Source organism: Schistocerca americana, chromosome 6 (genome assembly GCF_021461395.2).
Source record: "Schistocerca americana isolate TAMUIC-IGC-003095 chromosome 6, iqSchAmer2.1, whole genome shotgun sequence".
NCBI lineage: Eukaryota > Metazoa > Arthropoda > Insecta > Orthoptera > Acrididae > Schistocerca > Schistocerca americana.
Window position 1 is genome coordinate 361,430,805 of NC_060124.1, and position 21,496 is coordinate 361,452,300.

At 37.5% G+C, this 21,496-nt stretch overlaps 1 protein-coding gene and 1 long non-coding RNA gene across 2 annotated transcripts in view; one reads left to right on the forward strand and one right to left on the reverse strand.

Annotated features, from left to right (window-relative positions):
- LOC124619340 (protein unc-80 homolog) overlaps window positions 1-21,496 on the forward strand; it is a 905,779-nt gene that overhangs the window by 764,655 nt on the left and 119,628 nt on the right. Inside the window, exons 55-56 of the mRNA XM_047145658.1 lie at window positions 5,302-5,425; window positions 14,166-14,375. Of these exons, the coding sequence (XP_047001614.1) occupies window positions 5,302-5,425; window positions 14,166-14,375 (334 nt within the window). The remainder of the gene's footprint in view (window positions 1-5,301; window positions 5,426-14,165; window positions 14,376-21,496) is intronic.
- Window positions 17,882-21,496, reverse strand: part of LOC124619341 — a 141,348-nt gene continuing 137,733 nt past the window's right edge. The window contains exon 4 of the long non-coding RNA XR_006980072.1: window positions 17,882-18,563. This is a non-coding gene — a long non-coding RNA (uncharacterized LOC124619341). The remainder of the gene's footprint in view (window positions 18,564-21,496) is intronic.

The following is a 21,496-nucleotide window of genomic DNA, read 5'->3' on the forward strand; positions in this document are numbered from 1 at the left end:
GCTAAAGGTAGTTACTGTTTTGCCATATAGCAGCAGAGTTCTGATGACAACATCTTCCAACAGCTGTTCTTACTTTCTCATGTACCCCATTCAATTTATTGAAAAATGACAAGGAAACTTTTAATAAAACATCTCTCTTTAGGATTCCTTAGTTGGACATTAGGTTTTGTTCTACTAAATTTCACAACATTTTATGAAGCAAGTATTCATTGCTGTTAAGTGACACCAAACGCTCAGTTAGGCATATCTATACACATTGGTAACTGCTGTTTTTTGTGTGTATGTGTTAAACATTAGGTTACAGCATTCAGAGTACTTTCAAAAGCTACTATTGCATTACTTTCACACTCAAGCATTCCTCACACCATTGTTATTGAATACTGTTCTTCAGAGCTTGGACAAAGTGCTTTTTTAAATGATTGTAGAATGTGAATGAATGGATAGAAGCATTTGTTTTGATACATATTATTTCTCATGCTCATGAGAAAAGAGTTCCAGCCTCTGCTATTCTGCTAGCCACTATACCTATTGATAAGATTTGTCCAATAGGTATATCTCAGTTGAGTATTTTTGACACAGCTGCAGGTCGTTGATGTACTATTGTTAGACTTCACAACAATAGCAGTATTAACTTACTTGTATTCAGTTTATATATCTTTTGTTGAATACTCATCTTCAACCAAATAATTGACACAATATTTTTCTGTGAAAATAATTAAATTTGGTAACTGCCACAGGTTCATCTGGATTGGAAATCCATATAATGCAGTGCTGTTGAAAAGTTCCTGGATTTCCATCCTGGTGAGAATGTTGAAATGCCATGACGTTTTGATGAATGTCATACCATTATCTTCAGTAGAAGTCAAACCAAGAGTTTTTCATCGACAGAATACACCAGAAAAATTCATATTCACCCACACAATATTGGTGTAAAGAATATGTAGTTTGTACTACACCCTACTTAAGAAGTGATTATATTCATTTTTGTCAATACGGCTACTGCTACTATCATTGCACAATCCAGGAAAATTGCTGCTGTTCTTTACAGCTGTAACCTCAGTTGTCATCAGGCATACTGTTGGGAAGGTTCCCCACAATAGCATGAAGATCATATCACTGTATGAGTTGTGTGAAAGCCCCAGATGCTGCATTTGTGGAAAGTGATGAAGCAGAGTGTAGAGATTTGTTGGAATAGAGAGGCATTCGTACCTGTATGTGAAGGAAGTATTGTCCTTCACTCAGTAACTTTGTACACAGTATGTTGTTCATTTGAATGCTTGTGGTACAAGGTATTAGTAAAAATTTTCAGATATTCACATTTCCTATCAAATACCACAACAAAGAAAGCAGGTAGTGGGTCAGATACTAAGTAAGAGTTCTAGCATCACTCCTTTTTGCTAGCATAAGCACTCCATCAATGTTAATTTTTACTTGGCAGTACATTGAACAAAAATCCATTAACTTTCCATATAAATGATGCTCCAGTAATTTCATCTGATGCTATAAAGTATATCAATTGTCTCCCCTAAAATCACTAACTGCCCTTTACCTAAGAATTCAAAAGACATTTTTGTCTGCTCATGACGTGTGTCTTGCAGTGTCTGATGCAATTATTCAAATTGTTATTCTTTGTATCCAAATGATGTATCAGCAATAAAGAAAAATATTCAGTTAAAGGATATTTGTTAATGATTCCCAAAAACTGTGAAAACTAATCACTGTTTTCAGCAGTGAAGAATTAATGCATGTATTATTCTCATACTTTCACTACATTCACTCTAGTACTATCGTACAGCAACATTTTTCAGTAACTGCTGTGAACAGTGATGGTTTTTCTATGTATTTTGCTCTTACCACACTCTTTAACTGGACATCACTTCAAACAGTAATACCTGACATAAAAACTTAAGTACTCAGAAGGGGAGTACAGAAAAGAAATGAAACTTCACATGTTGAGAGGTCATGTGATGTTAAAAAATTTAGGCAAATTTACAGAGAAATTGGCAGTATGAGCCCTCTTACCAAAATGACATTGCACTCACTCTGGCCTGGATGGAGGCACTGTTTCAATTGGGAAGGGTGCCATAAAGATGTTCTCTCCTCTCCTGAGGCAATTGTGCCTACAAGTGGTCCTTGGTATCCTGGATGCTAGGACTGGACATTATGGATGTCTGAGCTGGTCTCACACATGTTCTACTTGGGATTGATCAGGGTCTTGCTGGCTACAGGAGTACCACAACATTACCCAGACCATATGTAGAGACATGTGTCATATGTGTACAAACATTGTGCTGTTGAAAAATGGTACCATGATACTGTCGCATGAGAGGCAACATATGAGGACACTGGATGCCCATGACATGCTGATGTGCAATGAGGGTTCCCTCGCTCTGTATCAGACGTGATCTGAAGTTATACCTGATGGCTTCTCATACCATGACACCAGGAGAAACACTAGTTTGCTTCCCTGCAGCCTAGGAACTGTGGGTCCTCTTCCCAGATCACTGCCACACTTGCCAATGATCATAATCTGGGGTAATGCAGAACCCTGATTCATTGCTGTACACAATGTAGTGCCATTCATTATATGTTTTCCAGTCATGGCACTGCTCCAAAATCCACAGTTTGCGTTGTGGCATTAACAGCAGCTTATACATGGGACAGTAATTTCCAAGTCTGATGGCTGTGAGTCCCTGATCAGTAATGTGGATTGATGTAGAATGTTGCAGAGATTTCCTTACTTGTGATCATATGGCAGGTGCTGAAGTGAAGATGTTATAATGTACTTTGTGCACAGTACAGTGATCCTCCCTTTTTATGGTCAGATGTGGTCAACCAGAACCTTGATGACAAGTATACCTGTCCTTACAGTCTGACGCAGTCCAACATTAGGCCACTGTCACATAGGAATGCCCCACAAATCTGGATATTGCATGATTCAACCAGCTGGCCAATTGGAGACCCACAATGAGACCATTTGCAAACTTTGTCAGGTGCTGATAATGCTGCCTGATAAGAGTATGCAGCATCTCCATGACTCTCGAAGTGATTACCCAACGTCTGATGATGATCACACACATAAATCTTACCAGATCTTAATATCACTAAACATGAACAACACTAATGCACTCTGACCATTTATATACATAACAATGGTGTGTATGTGTATGAAGTTACATTGACATACAATAAGTCTTCTGGATTCTTCACTTTCTGTGTCAGGCAGTTTTTTGTGGTCACTGTCAACTAATGACACAAAGTTGCCTTTCAATAACACTTTGCAATTAAAACTAAGTAATAATAGTAACATATACTACATATTTTCTAGTTACACTTGAGATGTCTGTGTTTGGGCTGTCTCCACCTACATTTACGGAGTACAAAATCACAAGTTTCTTCAGGAAAAACGTAGGATAGGCAGCTGTTGACTCTTATGTGTGTCATCTTGTCCTTTATCTGTAATCCAAATATGAAACTCATCTGTGATAAGAGGACCTCTTGAAGTTGGACATTCTTTGTGGTCATTTTTTGTCTGCCTAGGGTTAGTGAATTAAGTTCCATTGCTGGTCACTGCTTCTGCTTGCCACAAAATCTAATATAATGTATCACTTTGCACCTGCTTAGAGCTAGAAATGTACCATGAGTGCACAAAAGTGATAACACAGACATTCACTTATATTTGGTTTACTAAAATGTTGATTAGATATTTTAAGAAGTGTTAATGTTGTATAGTTTTTAATTCTGAACTCACCCACTGAGGCTGAGAAATGCACTCTCAGACCATCATACACCGGCATTAATCTCTACTAAGTATGCTGCACATCAAGTGTCACATAGAAGAGCCTTCCTTTCTTGTCATAAATTACATGCATTATTATTGAAAGAGCTTTCTACCTAACTAGTTCATACAGTACATGAGATTCATCTTCCATAATAGTGAGCAGTTTTAACACTATAACATGAAGTATCATGCAATAACAATGTAAACAGGATCTTACAGTGTGTTTTTGTGACAAGTGCAAAACTTCATGTAACCTTATCATTTTTATTGAGGTAAAAACTTTCATTTCACAGTAATTTAAAATTTACATTTCAGTAAGACTAGCACTGCCTTCTTGTGAATCTTTCTGACCTCCATGTTATAATGTGTAAGTTCCATGAATGTCTTACAAAGAAAAGTTATGTGTTACAAAACAATGCCTTACATGATTAATCCTCTCTCTCCTTGTAAAAATATATTCTGTACTCATTTTGTTCATCACGCAAAACAACTGTTCATCTAGCAAATGAGATATTTTAATTTCTAATATATTCTTCTCTGAGTTTACAGTTTCTAACAACTCTTAGTACATTACTGTATTCCAAATATACTTACATAAACCTATGTAACGATTTACCTGAACAAGAGCTGTTATACAATCACATTTATATTAACCCTCTGTTCAACATTCACTGTGTAATAAATAGAGTTCATAGAATGATAGAAGGTCTCATGAAATTTTTTTTTCCTAGCTGCCAATTTGTTGGCTGCCTGTCCAATAATAATACTTGAATTTTTTGATGAATAAGTGATCTTCATAGCAGTTTTATGACTGCTTAATTATTTTTTTTCTGCTGAAAAAAAAAGAAATGCTGACGAACAACGTAATTTCTGTCCAACAGTATACTGATACATACCTTTTCTAACTCACCCTTTCTTTCGTTATTTTGATTTTTGTATCTTTCTCTAGGCTTTTTCACTTTGTTATCTGATTGAAAAGAACACCTAATTTCTTTCAGTTATTTGGTGCTATTTGAGTGAAATTGTATCTTGTAGATAACCCTTGGAAAAACAGAATGTCATTCTTAGGAAATGTGTGTTAAAAAGGTTGTATCCTGATACAAGACAATGAAATTTTCAAGAAGATAAAATGATAGTATGCCTTTGTTTTCTTCCCCAATTCAGCACTATATTTTTTTTCTATTTGTATGTGATATCCAAGACAAGTAGTATCATTTGAAAAATCTTCTCAGAATGAAGATGAAATAACATTTGTTGTACATGTTACCATGAAACATTTCTAAGTAGGGACAGAGGTTTCATAAAGAAGAGAGTAATGAAATGGCAGGTAATTATCTTCAAATTCAAATTGTTTTATTCTCATTTTTCCTTTATTTCCATGAAGTCAGAACTATGAAGCTATTTCAACTCCAGAGTCAACATAATTTTTGTACATTAGTCATTACAAGTCAAATCAGTATACAGTTTGGACATGGATTATCTGTGAATTACTATTACATTAACTTACCATATGTTTACAGGAAACCTATTCATTGGAACAAGTTTGTGGGGGCAGCTCAGTGTTTCCAACTCAAGAAAAAACAGAAAATATGTTGATGAATTTGCTCATGCCCCTCTGTTTGCGTGTTGGAAGTGGAAGGAAAGGTAAATTGTTTATCATAATAATGTGAATAGAAATGAAAAGTACAATGCATAATACCCTCATTATTTTTGTAATGCTTTTTTGTTAATATTTTACAGCATTCTCTCTTTCTGTTATTTGTTCCAAGTTTCTTTTACTTGCCCCTTTCCCTTTAGTGCTAAAGCTCACTTATTGACTAAAAGAATCCATTCTGTTTCAATGAGCATCTTTAATTTTGATTTATGTAGCTTTATCTTATTGTTTTTCTTGTTCGTAAGTGTAATATGTATTTCCATTTTCTCCTTATTCTATGAATTACTACAGATAAATATAAACTGAGGTGATAAAAGTCATGGGATATCTCCTAATATCTTGTCAGACCTCCTTTTGCTTGGTATAGTGCAGCAGTTCGATGTGGCATGGACTCAGTAAGTCATTGGAAGTCCCCTACAGAAATGCTGATCAATGCTGCCTCTGTAAATGTCCATAATTGCAAAAATGTTCTCAGTGCAGGATTTTGTGCATGAACTGACCTCTCAATTATGTACCATAAATGTTCGATGTGGTTCACATCAGGCTATCTCGTTGACCAGATCATTCACCTGAATTGTCAAGAATGTACTTTAAACCAATCACAAACAATTGTGGCCCGTTGACATGGCACACTGTAATCCATAAAAATTCCATTGTTGTTTGGGAACATGAAATCCATGAATGGCTGCAAATGGTTTCCAAGTAGCTGAGTATAACCATTTCTGGTTGATAATTCGTTCAGTTGGATCAGACAATCCAGTCCATTCTATGTAAATACAGCCACCATTATAGTACCACCACCGGCTTGCACAGTGCCTGTTGACAACTTTGGTGCATGGCTTCATAGGGTTCGCACCATGTTTGAACTCTGCCATTAGCTCTTACCAGCTGAAATCAGGACTCATCTGACCAGACCATAGTTTTCCAGTCATCTAGGGTCTAGGAGAGGCACTGCAGGCGATGTCGTACTGTTAACAAAAGCATTCACATCAGTCATCTGCTGTAATTTCCCGTTAACAACAGTCCTAATGGATACATCTGTCGTATGTCCCATATTGATTTCGGCAGTTATGTCACACAGTGTTGTTTGTCTGTTAGCACTGACAACTCTATGCAAATGCCTATGCTCTTGGTCGTGAAGTGAAGTCCTTCAGGCACTGGATTGTCTGTGGTGAGAGGTAATACCTGAAATTTGTTATTCTCGGCACACTCTTGGCACTGTGGGTATCGAATATTGAATTCCCTGAAATGGAATGTCCCATGCATCTAATTCCAACTAACATTCTGCATTTAAAGTCTGTTAATTCCTGTTGTGTGACCATAATCACATTGGAAACCTTTTCACTTGAATCACCTGAGTACAAATAACAGCTCCACCAGTGCACTGCCCTTTTATACCTTATGTATGAGATACTACTGCTATCTGTGTATGTGTATGTTGCTGTCCCATGACTCTGCCACGTTGGTGCATGGCCTATAAGCCATAGTCTATCTCTGACAGTACTTTGTATCAGTATTAATTAATTTTTCTCCTGTTCCACTTTCTTATGGAGTAAGGGAAAAATTACTTTCTGCATGCCTTGGTACATACTCTGATTTCTTTATTATCATTTTCTCATGATCCTGGTGTGAGAATACAATGATGTCCGCAGAATTATTTAATCTTTCTCAGATACCAATTCCCTACATTTATCTAACAGTCTTTGAGGTAAAATAATCATGCTTCTCCCAAATATTAAGCAATGGAAGCTCAGTAATGTTAGGAAAAGATAGATTGCTACTCATGATAAAGATGACACATTGAGTTGCTGATAGGCACAATGAAAAGACAGTTACACATTAGGTTTCAACCAAAGGCTTCTTCAGAAAAGAAAACACACACTTTCATACAAGTGAGCAAATGCCATCTCTGCTAGCTTGTACCAGAATGCAAGTGTCATATTGAATGAAAGTAGCAATTTGGAGTGAGAGAAGAGCACTGTCTGGCAGAGCACACAGGGACTAGATGGAGGCAGGACAAGACTGCTAGTAAACGCTTCAGGATGCTGTGACCCATGGGGATGGGAATTGGAAAAGGAGAGGAGCAGGAAAGTGGAAAGATGCATGGGTGCATTGGTAGAGATTGACTCACAGTGAGGATGAGGGGACATGAATATGGAGGAGGTGATAGGACAGAGGGAGCAGAAATTGTTGGGTGGAGGGTGGGAGGACACTAAATTGCTGTAGGTTGAGGCTGGGATCATTTCAGGAGCAGAGAATACCAACGTTCTGATGACTTTGAGTGTGAGAGTGGATCTGAGTTATATCGGCTTATTCCCCAAACCACCTTACACTTCTTTACGAGGTGACTTACTTTGACTTTGCTGCCACTCTTCTTTACTGAATAGCTTGCTGCTGGAAACCCTCTTAACTTCTTCTCCGTCAAATAACAGAAGGTACAGGAATTTTAAACTCTTTCTAATATAAAATAAGTAGACATACAAACCTTACTTTTCATCAACTAACAATAAAAATTTCACTTTCCACATTAATATGCAACTTCCTGCATGTCTCTTGTACAGACGGATATTAGAAACAAATTGAGTTGTAGTTAAAAGAAAGTTGGCTTGGATACCATGATCTTTATTAACACGAAGCTTAAAATGAGTCTTGCCCCTAACAAGGTTGCGTCAAGAGTCTACAAGAGTACTTTTTCAACTGTTCTTGTTTATATAACAATAGTCAATGACACAATAAGCACAGAGCTGCATATAAACTCCATGGTTCTTCCTTACACACTCACTAAAACATCTATGGATTGTCCGACAGGTACTTGTCTGTGCCGTCTGACTGCTGCGTCTACTTTCTTCCCGCGACTGATTTTAAACCTGTTCACACAAACGTGTGACGTGCAGTAGGTAGGATTCTACCAACCCACACTCATATCCAGAATATCATGTGTTCAAGATGGTAGAAGGCTGAGTGGTTCTAGAATTTACACAGAAATCCTCGAATCACTACAGAATGTGTTGTAAGAATAACTCACATCTACACAGTTCAGAGAAGCTGGTTGTGGAGGGGAACAGCCAGGTGACCCATGTCGTGAAGCAACCATTGAAATCAAGCATATTAAGTTCAGCTGCATGTTGTGCCACAAGGTGGTCTACCATGGTGTTGGCTACAGTTTGGCAGTGGCCGTTCATCCTGGTAGACAGGTGGTTGGTAGTCATACCAATATAAAAAAGGTCTGCAGTGACTGCAGCAGTGCTATTGTGTGACATGGCTGGGGCCCAGCCTCTGATGGGGTAGGATAAACCTGTGATAGGACTGGAATAGTAAGTGCTTGGTGGATGAATTGGCAGGTTTTGCACTAGTGTCTCCCTCAGGGATGAGATGCCTGTGGCTTGGGGTTGGGATTGGGATTCGGATTGGCTTAGGGGTGGATTACGAGGTTGTAGGGGGTTGGGTGTGTAACCAAACACCACTTTAAGAGGAGTGGAAAGGATCTCAGATAGGATGTCCCTCATTTCAAGGCATGATGACAGGTAATCAAAGTCCTGATGGAGGATGTGGTTCAGTTGTTCCAGTCCGGGATGCTAACGTATGATAAGGGGTCTCTCCTTTGTAGCTGGTCCTTGGGGGTGGTGGAGGTTGGTGTTAGATTTGGGCCCTCCATCAGACATTGCACTAGAAGAAACTGGGAGGCTTCATAACATGTTTGTGACAACAGGAAGTATCCTGATAATCCACCACCAATCAAATTCACAGATGTATATTTTGATCATCAAAAGCTGCCAAATGCAGCTTCCAGTAATTCATCAACAGCAGTTAAATCTTCATTCAGGATCTCACAACAGACACAGATCATAATCATATAGACCAGTGAAAGCTACACATAATCCTAGCCCCCCCCCCTCCCCCCCTCCCCGTATCAAACACAAATAAATGAATTAAAGTAACTAAACATGGAAAAATTAAGTGCACATTATTGCATGTAGAAACTAAAAAACTGAACTAATAGCAACACACAAATATTTCACTGACGATGCTGTACATGATCATGTTTGTAAATAGTTGTTTATTCCTTGAGATCTCTCATACTTCTGTTGAGTAGTGTAGTGGTATGCTCAAGTATCAGTGGAAAATTTCATTAGTAATCTATGATTTGCCATGTTACTGACAGCAATAGTCATTTTGTGGGCTTCAGTCTAGACTTATTTGATATACACTGGAGAGCCAAAGAAACTGGTATATCTGCCTGATATTGTGTAGGGCCCCCATGAGCATGCAGAAGTGGCTCTACATGATGTGGCATGGACTCCACTAATGTCTGAATTAGTGCTGGAGGGAAGTAACACCATGAATCTAGGATATTACTGTATCTCGCTACTGCAGAATAATACTGAAACAATAAAACATGAATGAGAGGAAAAAAGAAAAACCGAAAGTAAAACTCAAGTTGCAAGTAAATGCACCGTATACAACAACAAAACACAGTGCTCATACAAGCATCTGCCAACATCAAAATGTGTCAAAGGCTTTAGGAAGACTATGCAATGCTTCATAACAACAAATTGCCTCCGATGAGCATGACGTCTCAACTGCTTACATTAGATTCGTTTGAGCACTTGCGAGCGAGCTCATATGCATGTGCAATTGAGTCACATGTGAGTAGTAGCTTCTCCCACTTCTGGCTACAGGAGTGTGGCAGTTAGCTGTATAAGCAATAGCAGCAAGCAGCCAGATGCTACCCGGAAATATTTACTAGCGCACCTAAGCTCCCAGATTCACACATGCGCAGCAGGCCCGGATCTAGGGGGCAGGCAGCAAACCTGGGTATCTACCCCGGGTGACAATTTCAGAGGGTGGCAGGAGGGCGGGGGGTGGGGGGGGCAAATTCAGATTCTTGACGAAAAAAAATCTTGTTTCACAAAGCGCCTGGCATACAGCGCACGTTGGTCTATCGATTATTCGTAAGTTGATTTTTAAATGTGTACATGATATCTCTGTCAGATGAATCCCCTTTGCATCAAGAAATACACTTTCCTGCAGGCAAAAGGGGATGTGGCTATACGAGCTGATTGGAATGAAGCCGAACGGGTGAATGCCATTCACTGTTTTTGTGCTTGACTGTGTTTGCGAATGATCAGCGCTATAATTACTAGCAAAATCCATAGATTCAGACTACCACAGTGGAACTAAATGACTAACAGGAATAAAAGGTAGGAAAGATTACATATTATCTTCTCAGTGTATCCAAGAAAATGAAATTTTGACAGAAAATTTTTGGCCAGGCTGCTACACTAGTAAGGGCCAGTTGTACAGTCCCCATCTAGCAACTGTTAAAGTTCTGTTCTGGGAGTAGCACAGAAAATGCATTGTACTAACATGTAATAACAACTAACCAGAATAAACATGGCATAAGTAAACCGGTGATTGTGGCAGGGTTAGTGAAGTTCACTGGAGAATACATTTTGACACTGGCAGGAATAGTTACAGAATTTGTGATGATAAGATTGTTTGTTAGAATGAGGAAGAAGAAGAAATGAGGTCATCACACAAATTATGCAAGAATATGTCGATTCCAGTGTGACATTCTTAATGAGTAAAAGTCATGTCCAGCATAGGACAATTACTGTTCACAATATATAAACGATCTGACAGATAACAAGTCTTCCTAGCTACTGCCTGTAAATGTTCCCTTCACCACACACCTTAAAAAACTTGATAAGTATAAAAATAGAAATAGATGTAAATGTGCCTGCAGAATTATTGCAAATCTGTGAGAGTAATGTGTTGGACTACAGAAATGTATTTTGAGATCTTCAAAGAATATGAAGTGATTATTCCATCCTAATAACCAACCACAGTATCCATTATCAATTAAAATAAACTGAGGCCTGTTAATGAATTATAATAATAATGAAACCAAGTGTAATCAACACATTGAAAAATACTACACATTAACAGTGTAGTCACAGAACCAGTTGAATTTTTACATTCAAGGAATTTGATTACAACTACACTATGGGCGAAAAAGAAGCAAACAGAGGATCGAAAACGATTTGGAGTACTTTGATAATCAAACAGATTTTTCAAATTCAGCATTGAATGTGTTTGTAACAGAAAGTTTACAATCAGAGTGCAGTGCCAGTTTTGAGTTGTCGCAGTGTGACATGTCTTTAAATGTGAAAGTCATTCGGGAACTGAAGGTGAATCATCAGGAAATGGAAAGATGTATGTTGGAATTTACTAGCAGAAACACATAAATAATTAAATATATCAGGGAAATGATAGTAGTTGAATATGTATTTATGACTGTAATAAGAATAAATGGAGTTGGGCAAGACATAACGAGACAATCTTGTGCTAAATGGACCAAGGATATTTTCTGGATTTGAAGATATAAGGGAAGATAAAGAAAACTAATCATGCGCTAACAGATGTCATTAGAACACAGGCAGGAGCAGTACGGATGTATGCTATTTAGCCAAAGACCATAATGCATAGAGAATCTTGGAGGAGCTGCAGCTTGGTGGTAGTGGTTAATGAGTTCTGTTTATTAGGAAGCCTTCAGTCCGATCACATTACATGAACTCTGATAAATCATACAATGTGGAATTGTGAAATGAATTGAATGAATTATTTCTGTATTTAAAGAAAATCGTTAATGCATATAAGTGAGCCAAGAAACGAGATTCTTCTCATTTTCTTTACATTGTTGTTGCCTTTATTAATACTGGACCTACAGGGTGTACATAAAGTTTCGGAACACTTTCAATTATTTATTGCACAAGTGCTAAACATTGTACAGATGTCATACAAACATTCGATATGCGAACCATGAGTGAGTGACCTGGCAGATATCAATACAGTAATCAAATTCTTGCCATACCTGTCCTAGCATGGCATCGTCAACTTTGGCAGTCACTTCTCATATTCTCTCACAAAGCTCTGCCACATCACATCGTAGATGTGGTACATACACAAGATCTTTAATGTGTCCCCACAGAAAAAAGTCATGTGGAGTGAGATCTGGTGATCGGGGAGACCATTTCATGAAACAGCTGTCCCCTTCTGCAGCATGGCCAATCCATCAATGTGGCAGCTCCGTGTTCAAGTACCCTGGAACTTCACAATGAAAATAGGGTGGAGCCCCATCCTGCTGTAAGATGAAAGGAGAGTCCGATTGCACTTGAGGCATCACCCATTGCTGCAACGTGTTCATATGGGAATATCCAGTGACAGTGTTCTCGGCAAAGAAGAATGGCCCATACGGTTTTTGATGTAACAAGGCATAAAAAACATTTACCTTTAGAGAATCATGCCCAAATTCAATGCATTCATGTGGATGCTTTGTAAACCAGATTCAACAATTATGCCTGATCACTTTCCCATTAGTGTGAAAAGTGGCTTCATCGCTAAAAATTAAGCAATCAACAGTGCCTTCCCCTTCCTCATTTAATTGTTGCAACTGCGAACAAAATTCAAAATGCTTGTCTTTGTCATCTCCAATTTTAATGGTTTCATGGACAGCTTCTGTCGCAGGACTTTCCACACCATCATTGGAACAGTTTCAGGTTCATGGGATGCACAACACACTGATTTCTTTGGACTCCTTATGAATGTGTCTTGTACACACTCCACATTCAGTTCACTCACACTGGGATGTCTGCTTCTCTTTGCTGGGCATAAGCAAGCCGTCGTAACAAATTTGTTATGCTAGTGGTAAATGGCCTTCCTTGTTGGTGGCTTCTTACCGTACTTGGTTCTAAAAATCCATTGAACAGCTGTAGCACACCTGTTTTTGTCAAACTCCAACACACAGAAAGCTTGCTCCGCACCTGAATGCGCCATGTTTGTGACTAGTGATGACTATCAGCAAATCACCAAACTACGCTGTGGCAGTATACATGAAAAAAAACTTTCATGGTTTCTGTTCAAAATGACATTTGTATGATATCTGTACAATGTTTGGTTCTTGTGCAATAAATAATTGAAAGTGTTACTGGACTTTATGTACACCCTGTACTTGTAGAGCTGTTGAGATCTCCCTGAAGTATGGACAAGTTAAAGACATGAATGCATTGTAGTTGTTTTCTTTTGAGATGGCAGCACACTCAAAAAAGTAGTAGATGTTTTTTCTAGGTGAGTCAATCACCATAGACTATTACATAACAAATTTACACTTGTTATCAGTTACATATTAAATAATGTACTTACTTTAAATATAATTGTTTGCTCAATCTGATGTCAGTTGCAACACTCCTGCTTTTATTCTGTGATTTCAAAACTATAGAAAAATCCACACTTCATAACCTATATTTACACATCATTTCCATTTTGTCTTTGTCACTTAAGCCCCTAATGTAATACATATCACACATAGTGAGTATTTTCCTTTTAATACTATTTTACATTTTTATAGAACATTATTATGAACTTATTTGTGTATTGATGTTTATGATTCAGTTTTGGTTTCTCGTAGATGATGATTATGTAAACAATAAGTGTGTGAATCACACAAAATAAAGCTGTGACTGCTGGAACTCTAAAAAAGAATTAGTCATTATATTGTTATGTGATGAACTATAAAGCAAAGCATATTGTGTGAAAATGGTAGCCTTAGCTTTTATTTTACTTTGTTATTTTTCAGTCTCTCCTTATCATATTTTGATCATGCAACACATTAATGAGTTTTTAATATTGATAAAGTTTTTGGAACAACTTCATTTCCTCACTATTTTGTAGATGCACCACGCCTACGACAAGTTGACATTAGTTTCATGCTGACTGTTGTTCTCCATGCCCTTTGCCCCCCTGCGACAAAGACAGCACCAGTTACCACACAGAACATCAAGTCAGCTTCAGAAACTCGCACTGGAAGTCATAGCTATGGCAACAGAGAAAATAAGAAGCCAACAAAAATATCAATGTCACTCTACCAAGTGGCATTTCTGGGTAAGTACCGTAGTATATAACAACATTCTGGTATTAAGTGTCTCTTACGAAAAGTTACCACTTAGTGTTAGAACATGTTGCCCTTCCAACTTTATCTTTAGTTGCCTTTACTGCTTTCTCAACATACAGGTTGAATAATATAGGTGACAAGCTACAGCCCTGTTCCACATCCTTCTCAACTATAGTGTCCCTTTCACATTCTTCAACTCTTACAGTTGCCTTTTGATTTTTAAACAATTTGTAGATAAACTATTGTGTCCTATATTTTATCCCTGCTAACTTTGGAATTTCAAAGAGTGCTTGGAGCCAACATAGTCAAATCTACAAATACTATAAATGTGGATTTGCTTTTTTTCAGTCTGCCTTTTATTATAAACTGTAGGCTCAGTATTGCCTTACTAGTATTTACTTTTCTCCAGCAGTCAAACCGATCTTCCATGAAGTTGGCTTCTTCCAGTCTTTCCATTCTTCTGTAAACAGTTCATGTTGGTATTTTGCAACTATGTATTTTTAAACTGATTGTTCAGTATTGTATACATCTTTCAGCATCTCCCCTCCTTGGCATGGGGATTGTTACATTCTTCTTAAAGTCTTAGGGTATTTCACGTGCCTCGTATATCGTAAAAACCAGCTGGAATAGTTTTGTCATTGTTCATTTTCCTGAGGAACTCAATATCTGAGGGAATGTCATCTATTCTTGATACCTAGTTTTGAATTAGATCTATCATCGGTCTTTCAAATTCTTCCCACAGTATCATATCTCCCATCTCATCCCCACCTACCTGCACTTTCCTATCCCAAATACTGTCTTCAAGTTAGTTTCATTTTGTGTAGGAATTCTAGTGTGTGTGTGTGTGTGTGTGTGTGTGTGTGTGTGTGTGTGTGTGTGTTTGAGAGGAAGAGAGAGAGCATTTCTGTTGATTGAACCTACAGGTTACATGACTCACATGTTGATGCTGACCAAAAACCGCTTCACATTTTGCCAAGGTAATTATTGGGCAGCAGTACTGGGGAGGCAGCTGGTTTGCACACTTCTCTCCAGGAAATTAACATCAAATTCCAAAATGAGAGCTGCTACATTCCTTTCAGGTAGTTGCTCAGTGAACACACACACACACACACACACACACACACACACAGCCTCAGGTAAGGGGACAGACTACTTCATTCATGATTTGCATAACGTCATGTGGAAATTTTGTTACTTATTGTCATAAAACAAATGGCTTATGAAATACACATATCATAACCTGACAGAGTTTGAAATGGGCTTCATTGTGGGTCTCCATTTGCCCGTCTGGTAAATAGTACAATATCTAGATTTGTGGGGCATTCAGATGTGGCAGTGGCCCAGTATTTGAATGCAAGGGAATGTGAGAGCACATGTTCTTGTCATTAGACTCCAGCTAACAACTTCTGGCCACCACAAAGGACAAGCACCTTATAATCCCTTCAGATCTGCTCCTGCCATCTAAGAACAAGTAATGGACTTCCTCCAACATTCTGTGTCATTCCACACTACGGAATGGGGTCTAGCAGTCAGCAGACTGCCATCAGCAGCACAATACTTTGCACTCAGGGTGTGCTCAGATTTACATAATTTGTATAACCTAATTTGGTTGTTGTGTATTCCACGTCAGCTTTAATTGTTGTTGATATGTGTAATGTCCATTATCTTGAAGGCTGTTCGAAAGATTACATTTTGTTATAATTTTAGTACCTGGCTGATAACAAGCTAAATCTCATTTAGTCGTAAGTTAAATTTCTACTATGTGCCACACTGACAATTGAACCCAGATCATTTCTTTAGAAGGCAGCATGTTACCAGTTTTGCTAACTAAGCACATCCCATGGACTGACTCAGCATTTTAGAGGCTTCTTCTGAGCCATTCCAAACTCTGCAGAAGCTCTTCTATAATATACTGGGACTGACACTTCCAGGACAATGGGCATAGATTGGATTTTCAACAGCTTCAGTGGTTTTTATAAGATCGAATTTTCTTCATCTATCAAAAGTACATACTATATTGTTTGTGTATGGCAGGTTAAATCTGCGACCCAATCTGGAACTCGAACCTGGGCCCCTAAGTTTCATAGGTTATGGGTAATCAACTGAATGAGGTATGTTCAAATAGTGGGACTAGTAGTACTACTAGTACTCAAAGAAGGAAGATAGTTCAAGTTCCACTTCAGCACACTGTCTTAATTTGTCACTTATAATCAGTGCACAGTATGCTTTACTTATAGCAAGAGAATTCAGTCTCAGAAAATCTCATCTGTTTAGCTAAACGAGGAACAGACTGCATGTTGGGTGTCATTAATGAAAAGTAATTTTTCATCCAAAAAGTAAATTTCCTTAGTTTCATAAACATAAGCAAAAACTAGTTCTCTTGAAATACTCTGCCTGACAAAAAAGTGAAGCACCCGGAAGGCATGGTCAGATGTAAATGTAACTTCATAAACATACACAACATTGGCGGATGTGTAAATTACTAGAATGTCAGTTCTCTGTGACATATAGAATGGCTGCTGGAGTGCATTGCTATTATTCATGCTTAGTGTTTTTACCATGCCAGATGGGGTGTGCAAGGGGTATGAACAGTGTGAGATGATGAGTAATCACTGTGAAGGATGCGGAGATCCCATGTACCCATACAAGATAGCTTTATCATAACCTGACAGAGTTTGAGATGAGCTTCATTGTGAGTCTCCATTTGCCCGTCTGGTCAAATAGTACAATATCTAGATTTGTGGGGCATTCAGATGTGGCAGTGGCCCAGTGTTTGAATGCAAGGGAATGTGAGAGCATATGTTCTTGTCATTAGACTCCAGCTAACAACTTCTGGCCACCACAAAAGACAAGCACCTCATAATCCCTTCAGATCTGCTCCTGTCATCTAAGAACGACTAATGGACTTCCTCCAACATTCTGTGTCATTCCACACTACGGAATGGGGTCTAGCAGTCAGCAGACTGCCATCAGCAGCACAATACGAAGAACTGCGTTTGGAGTAGTACCATGACAGGGAACATGGAGTGCTATGAGTGACATCACACTTGTGTTCAGCAATTAATTGACACTCTGAACCACCCTCGATGACCATCATTGGCGACTATGGTGGCCTGGAGAAATGTCTTGTTTTGGTGTCCTGTTTTGCGGAGGCACAGCAATGTTACTTCTGACACAATGATGTGTGGAGCCATCAGGTATAACTTCAGGTCACACTATCATGGACCCATTCTACTACGCTGCAAAAGTTATCTCCATAAGGACGCCATTACAGTGTGGCTAATGGCTGTAATTTACTTTGTAGAGCTGGCCATGATGTCTCCTTTGTTGATACTGCTCAGTACCCTTTATCCATGTCGTCTCGTTGTCTAGGCTATGATTCCTTTGCTGCTCTGGATGCAAGAAAAAGTGTGGGTTTTTGATTATCACTGGACTAACCAAATCATGATGCAGCATTCCACGGTTTGTTTAAAAAAACACATATTTATTACCAGAACTTGATAATGACTACACTCGACCGCAGCTAAAAGTCAAGTGGCCAAAGTCACGCTGCACACCAAAGATCATGGTCGTAGCTACAGAGAACATATAATTTCAATATTGATTATTGATCTCAACACCTATCCTAATATCATATTAAGCAAATGCTTTTTAACACAACTTTAACTAGTGTATAATGTAACAAAATGAAGTCTATTTGTCAGTTCCATTACAAATTCTGACACCAGAAAAATGGAACTGCCAAGAATATGATTTTAAATAAATTAAAATTTTTAATAGGACTGTTTTCTTTGAATTTTCCTATCTTCCCGCCCATAGCAGTGGGGATGACATTAGGTTTACCACTGAAATTGTGTTACACTAAGTGAAGGAAAACATAAAACTGTTAATTTTAAGGTAAATGAAATACAAAAGAAGATTTACAATTTTCACTTAGATGAGTCCATAATGTGGTAGCACTTCACATTAAACCGTTGAAAGGTTGTAACTTTCGGCTATTGGTTTGTTTTACCTTCTTTTGTTCACCATTTTACTCACTACTCACAGTAATGTCCCACATTGTCCATCTGCACTTAGATGACCTCCCTTAATAGGTATTATTTCTGCTTGTAATGGAGCAAGTCCATTTCCACAGCTTAGCTGTTTGTATTGCATCATTGATTATAATGCCATGTTATCTAAAAATCAAATACAGAGATCACCTTTTGGTTATATAATGTTTAAATGTAAGTGCATGGTTAGGATACATATTTATTCTTCTGGTAATGTTTATCTAGTGGGAGAAATTTACAGGATCTGTCTGAGTGATACTGTGCAGGTAGGGACTGGTCCAAAAAGTATCTTTTAACTAACTATAAATTCAATAAATTTGTAATACAAATGCATTAACATACTGGGTGTAAATGTCTTATTGCAAACTATAACACTTACACCGAGGATAAACAAAAAATTAAATTGGTTTCAAAAGTAAAGCTACAGTCAGTCTGTTAAAGGGTTCATATTCATAGTAAAAGTGCAAGGGTAGAATCATGGTTGTTTGAAATTTTTAGGATGATATGTATATATCAAAATTAGAAAAATATTAATGCATATGCTTTGCAGTGGTTGAGAAACAAATATACAGTAATTCATGTTTTAATTAAAACGGTCCTCATCCTTGTTTAGTTGGATATTTCAACAACTTAGGTGTGTAGTAATTAGGACTCTGCCTTTAAGATTTAAAAAAATTTATAAACTGTTAACTGTTGCAAGACAGATTTAGCACTGATTAGTGTTTTACATTTTAAATGATTCCTCAATGAGTGTGGTGTGAGAAGGCTACACAAGCTAAAATTACACACATTATCAAATATGATTCAAATTGCATAAACATAGAGAAATAACAAGAACTAACATGATAACCATATTACACAAAGAAAATTCATAGCAAACATTTCATACAGCAAATACATTTTAAACAAATAATAAACATTTTCAGGGACACAAAACTGTACCAAAATCAGTCAATTTTTATACACAACATTTCATAACTTCCAGTTAAAAACTTTTGTTGAGTCACCTTTTAACTTCCACAGAATAGTATTACCCCTGTTGTTTATACAATTTCAATTAAACCATATTCCTTAGTCCGAGAACTTTCCTGGATTTAGCATACACCAACCAGTATGCATTAGGGTGTGTATTCTCCACAATCTCACATGGACACATGTAGATATCAAAGAATTTCTTTATTTCAGAAGTTAATATTTTTGATTTCTCATGTGATTTTACTAAAACATAATCTCCACCTTTAAACTTGGTTGTCTTAATCTTGCTATCATGTCGTCTTTTTCTAATTCCCCTCCTGTTTTATCATGGTTTCTTTGACTATGGCTTCACATTCACGCATAGTTGTCATTGTGCATGGTGTAAATTCTATGAGTTCAGTGATAAATTCTGTGAGTTCAGTGATAATGTTGTCTGGTTTTTGATGAAACATAATTTAATAAGGTGAAAATCCTGTGGAAGTATGTTGCAAGCTATTCATGACATCTTCAAAGTCTCGTACATAGTCGTACCATGTATGATGTTTATGACTGCAATATGTACAACATAAACGACCAATCTCGCGCGTATACTTCACAGCTGGGTTTAATGACAGATTATATACAGATATTTGAACATTTTTGATTTCTGATTTATCAACAAAGGCTTTTCAAACTTTTGACAAAAACTGCAAGCTGTTATCCGACAAGATCGCGTTTGGTTTCCCGATGTTCAAGAAATAGTGTTTTTCAACTTGTAACTATCTCTTTACCTGTGGCTTTTCTGACAGGATACAGCTTGATTAGTTTAGAAAATACATCCACCATGACAAAACTGTAGCAGTGGCCACTCCTATTCCTTGGAAGAGGCCCACAGAAATCAACAGTGACTTAGTCCAGAGGTTGTGCAGGAGTAACGTTTTGCATGTCACCTTGACATTTTCTGTTACTTACTTTGACTAGTTGGCACTTATCATAAGTTGACAATTCTTTTATAACTTTCTTGGCCATATTGTAGAAGTAGATATTTTCTTGTAATTTCTGCATACATTTCTGAATCCCACAATGGCCATAAGCTCTTATGTGTATACCTAATTAGCCTCTCAGCTTCATCTGTTTCCAATTGTCCAAGTCTTCATCAGTTCTCCTAAATAGAGTACCCTTAAACACCTTATGGTACTTGTCTAGTTTTTAATTGTTCTTTTTTCTTAAACAGCCCTTTATTAATTCCCAATTTGTATAACAGTTCTGGCTCCTCTTGATTTTATCACACAATGATCTAACAACTTTTTCATCTGTGACCCATTTAGTATACCTCATTTTAAACCGTTTTTCTTCATTCTGATCAAAAATTTCTGTTTCCCCTCCTGGTGGTAGCCTTGATAGAGCATCTGCAACTATGTTGTCAATTCCTTTAATATATTTAATTTCAAAGTTGAATTGTTGTAAATACAATGGCCATCTTGTAAGCCTATCATGATAAAGCTTGCATTCCTGTAAATAGCTTAAGACTTTATGATCAGAGTACACTATTACCTTATGTTCAGGTAAATAGGTCCTGAATTTTGAAACTGACCACTGCATGGCTAATAACTCTTTTTCTGTGACTGTATATTTTTTTTCACATTTCAATAGCATTCTGCTTGAAAATGCAACTGTAGAATGAACTGTCTGCCCATTGTCTTCTTTTTCTTGAAATAATTCAGCACCTAACCCATAATCACTACTGTCAGTATATAAACAGAAAGGTAAATTGAAATCTGGCCTGTGTAGCAGGTTCTGGTTATTCAGTTCTTTTTTCTATTTTGTCGAAAGCCTCTTGACAATCTTTACTCCATATCCAAACAGTGTCCTTCTTCAATAAGTTACTTAGACAGGGTGCATTTAAGCTTTGTTTACTTACAGATTTTCTGTAGAATCTACATAGCCCATAAAATGATTTCAGTTGTTTTCTGTTATGAGGTATAGGAAACACTGAAATAGCTTTAATGTTGTCTGGATCTGCCAAAATTCCTTTTTCTGTTATGACATCTCCTAAAAATTTTAACTCAGGTACTGCAAATTTGCACTTTCCTAGTTTTAGTGTC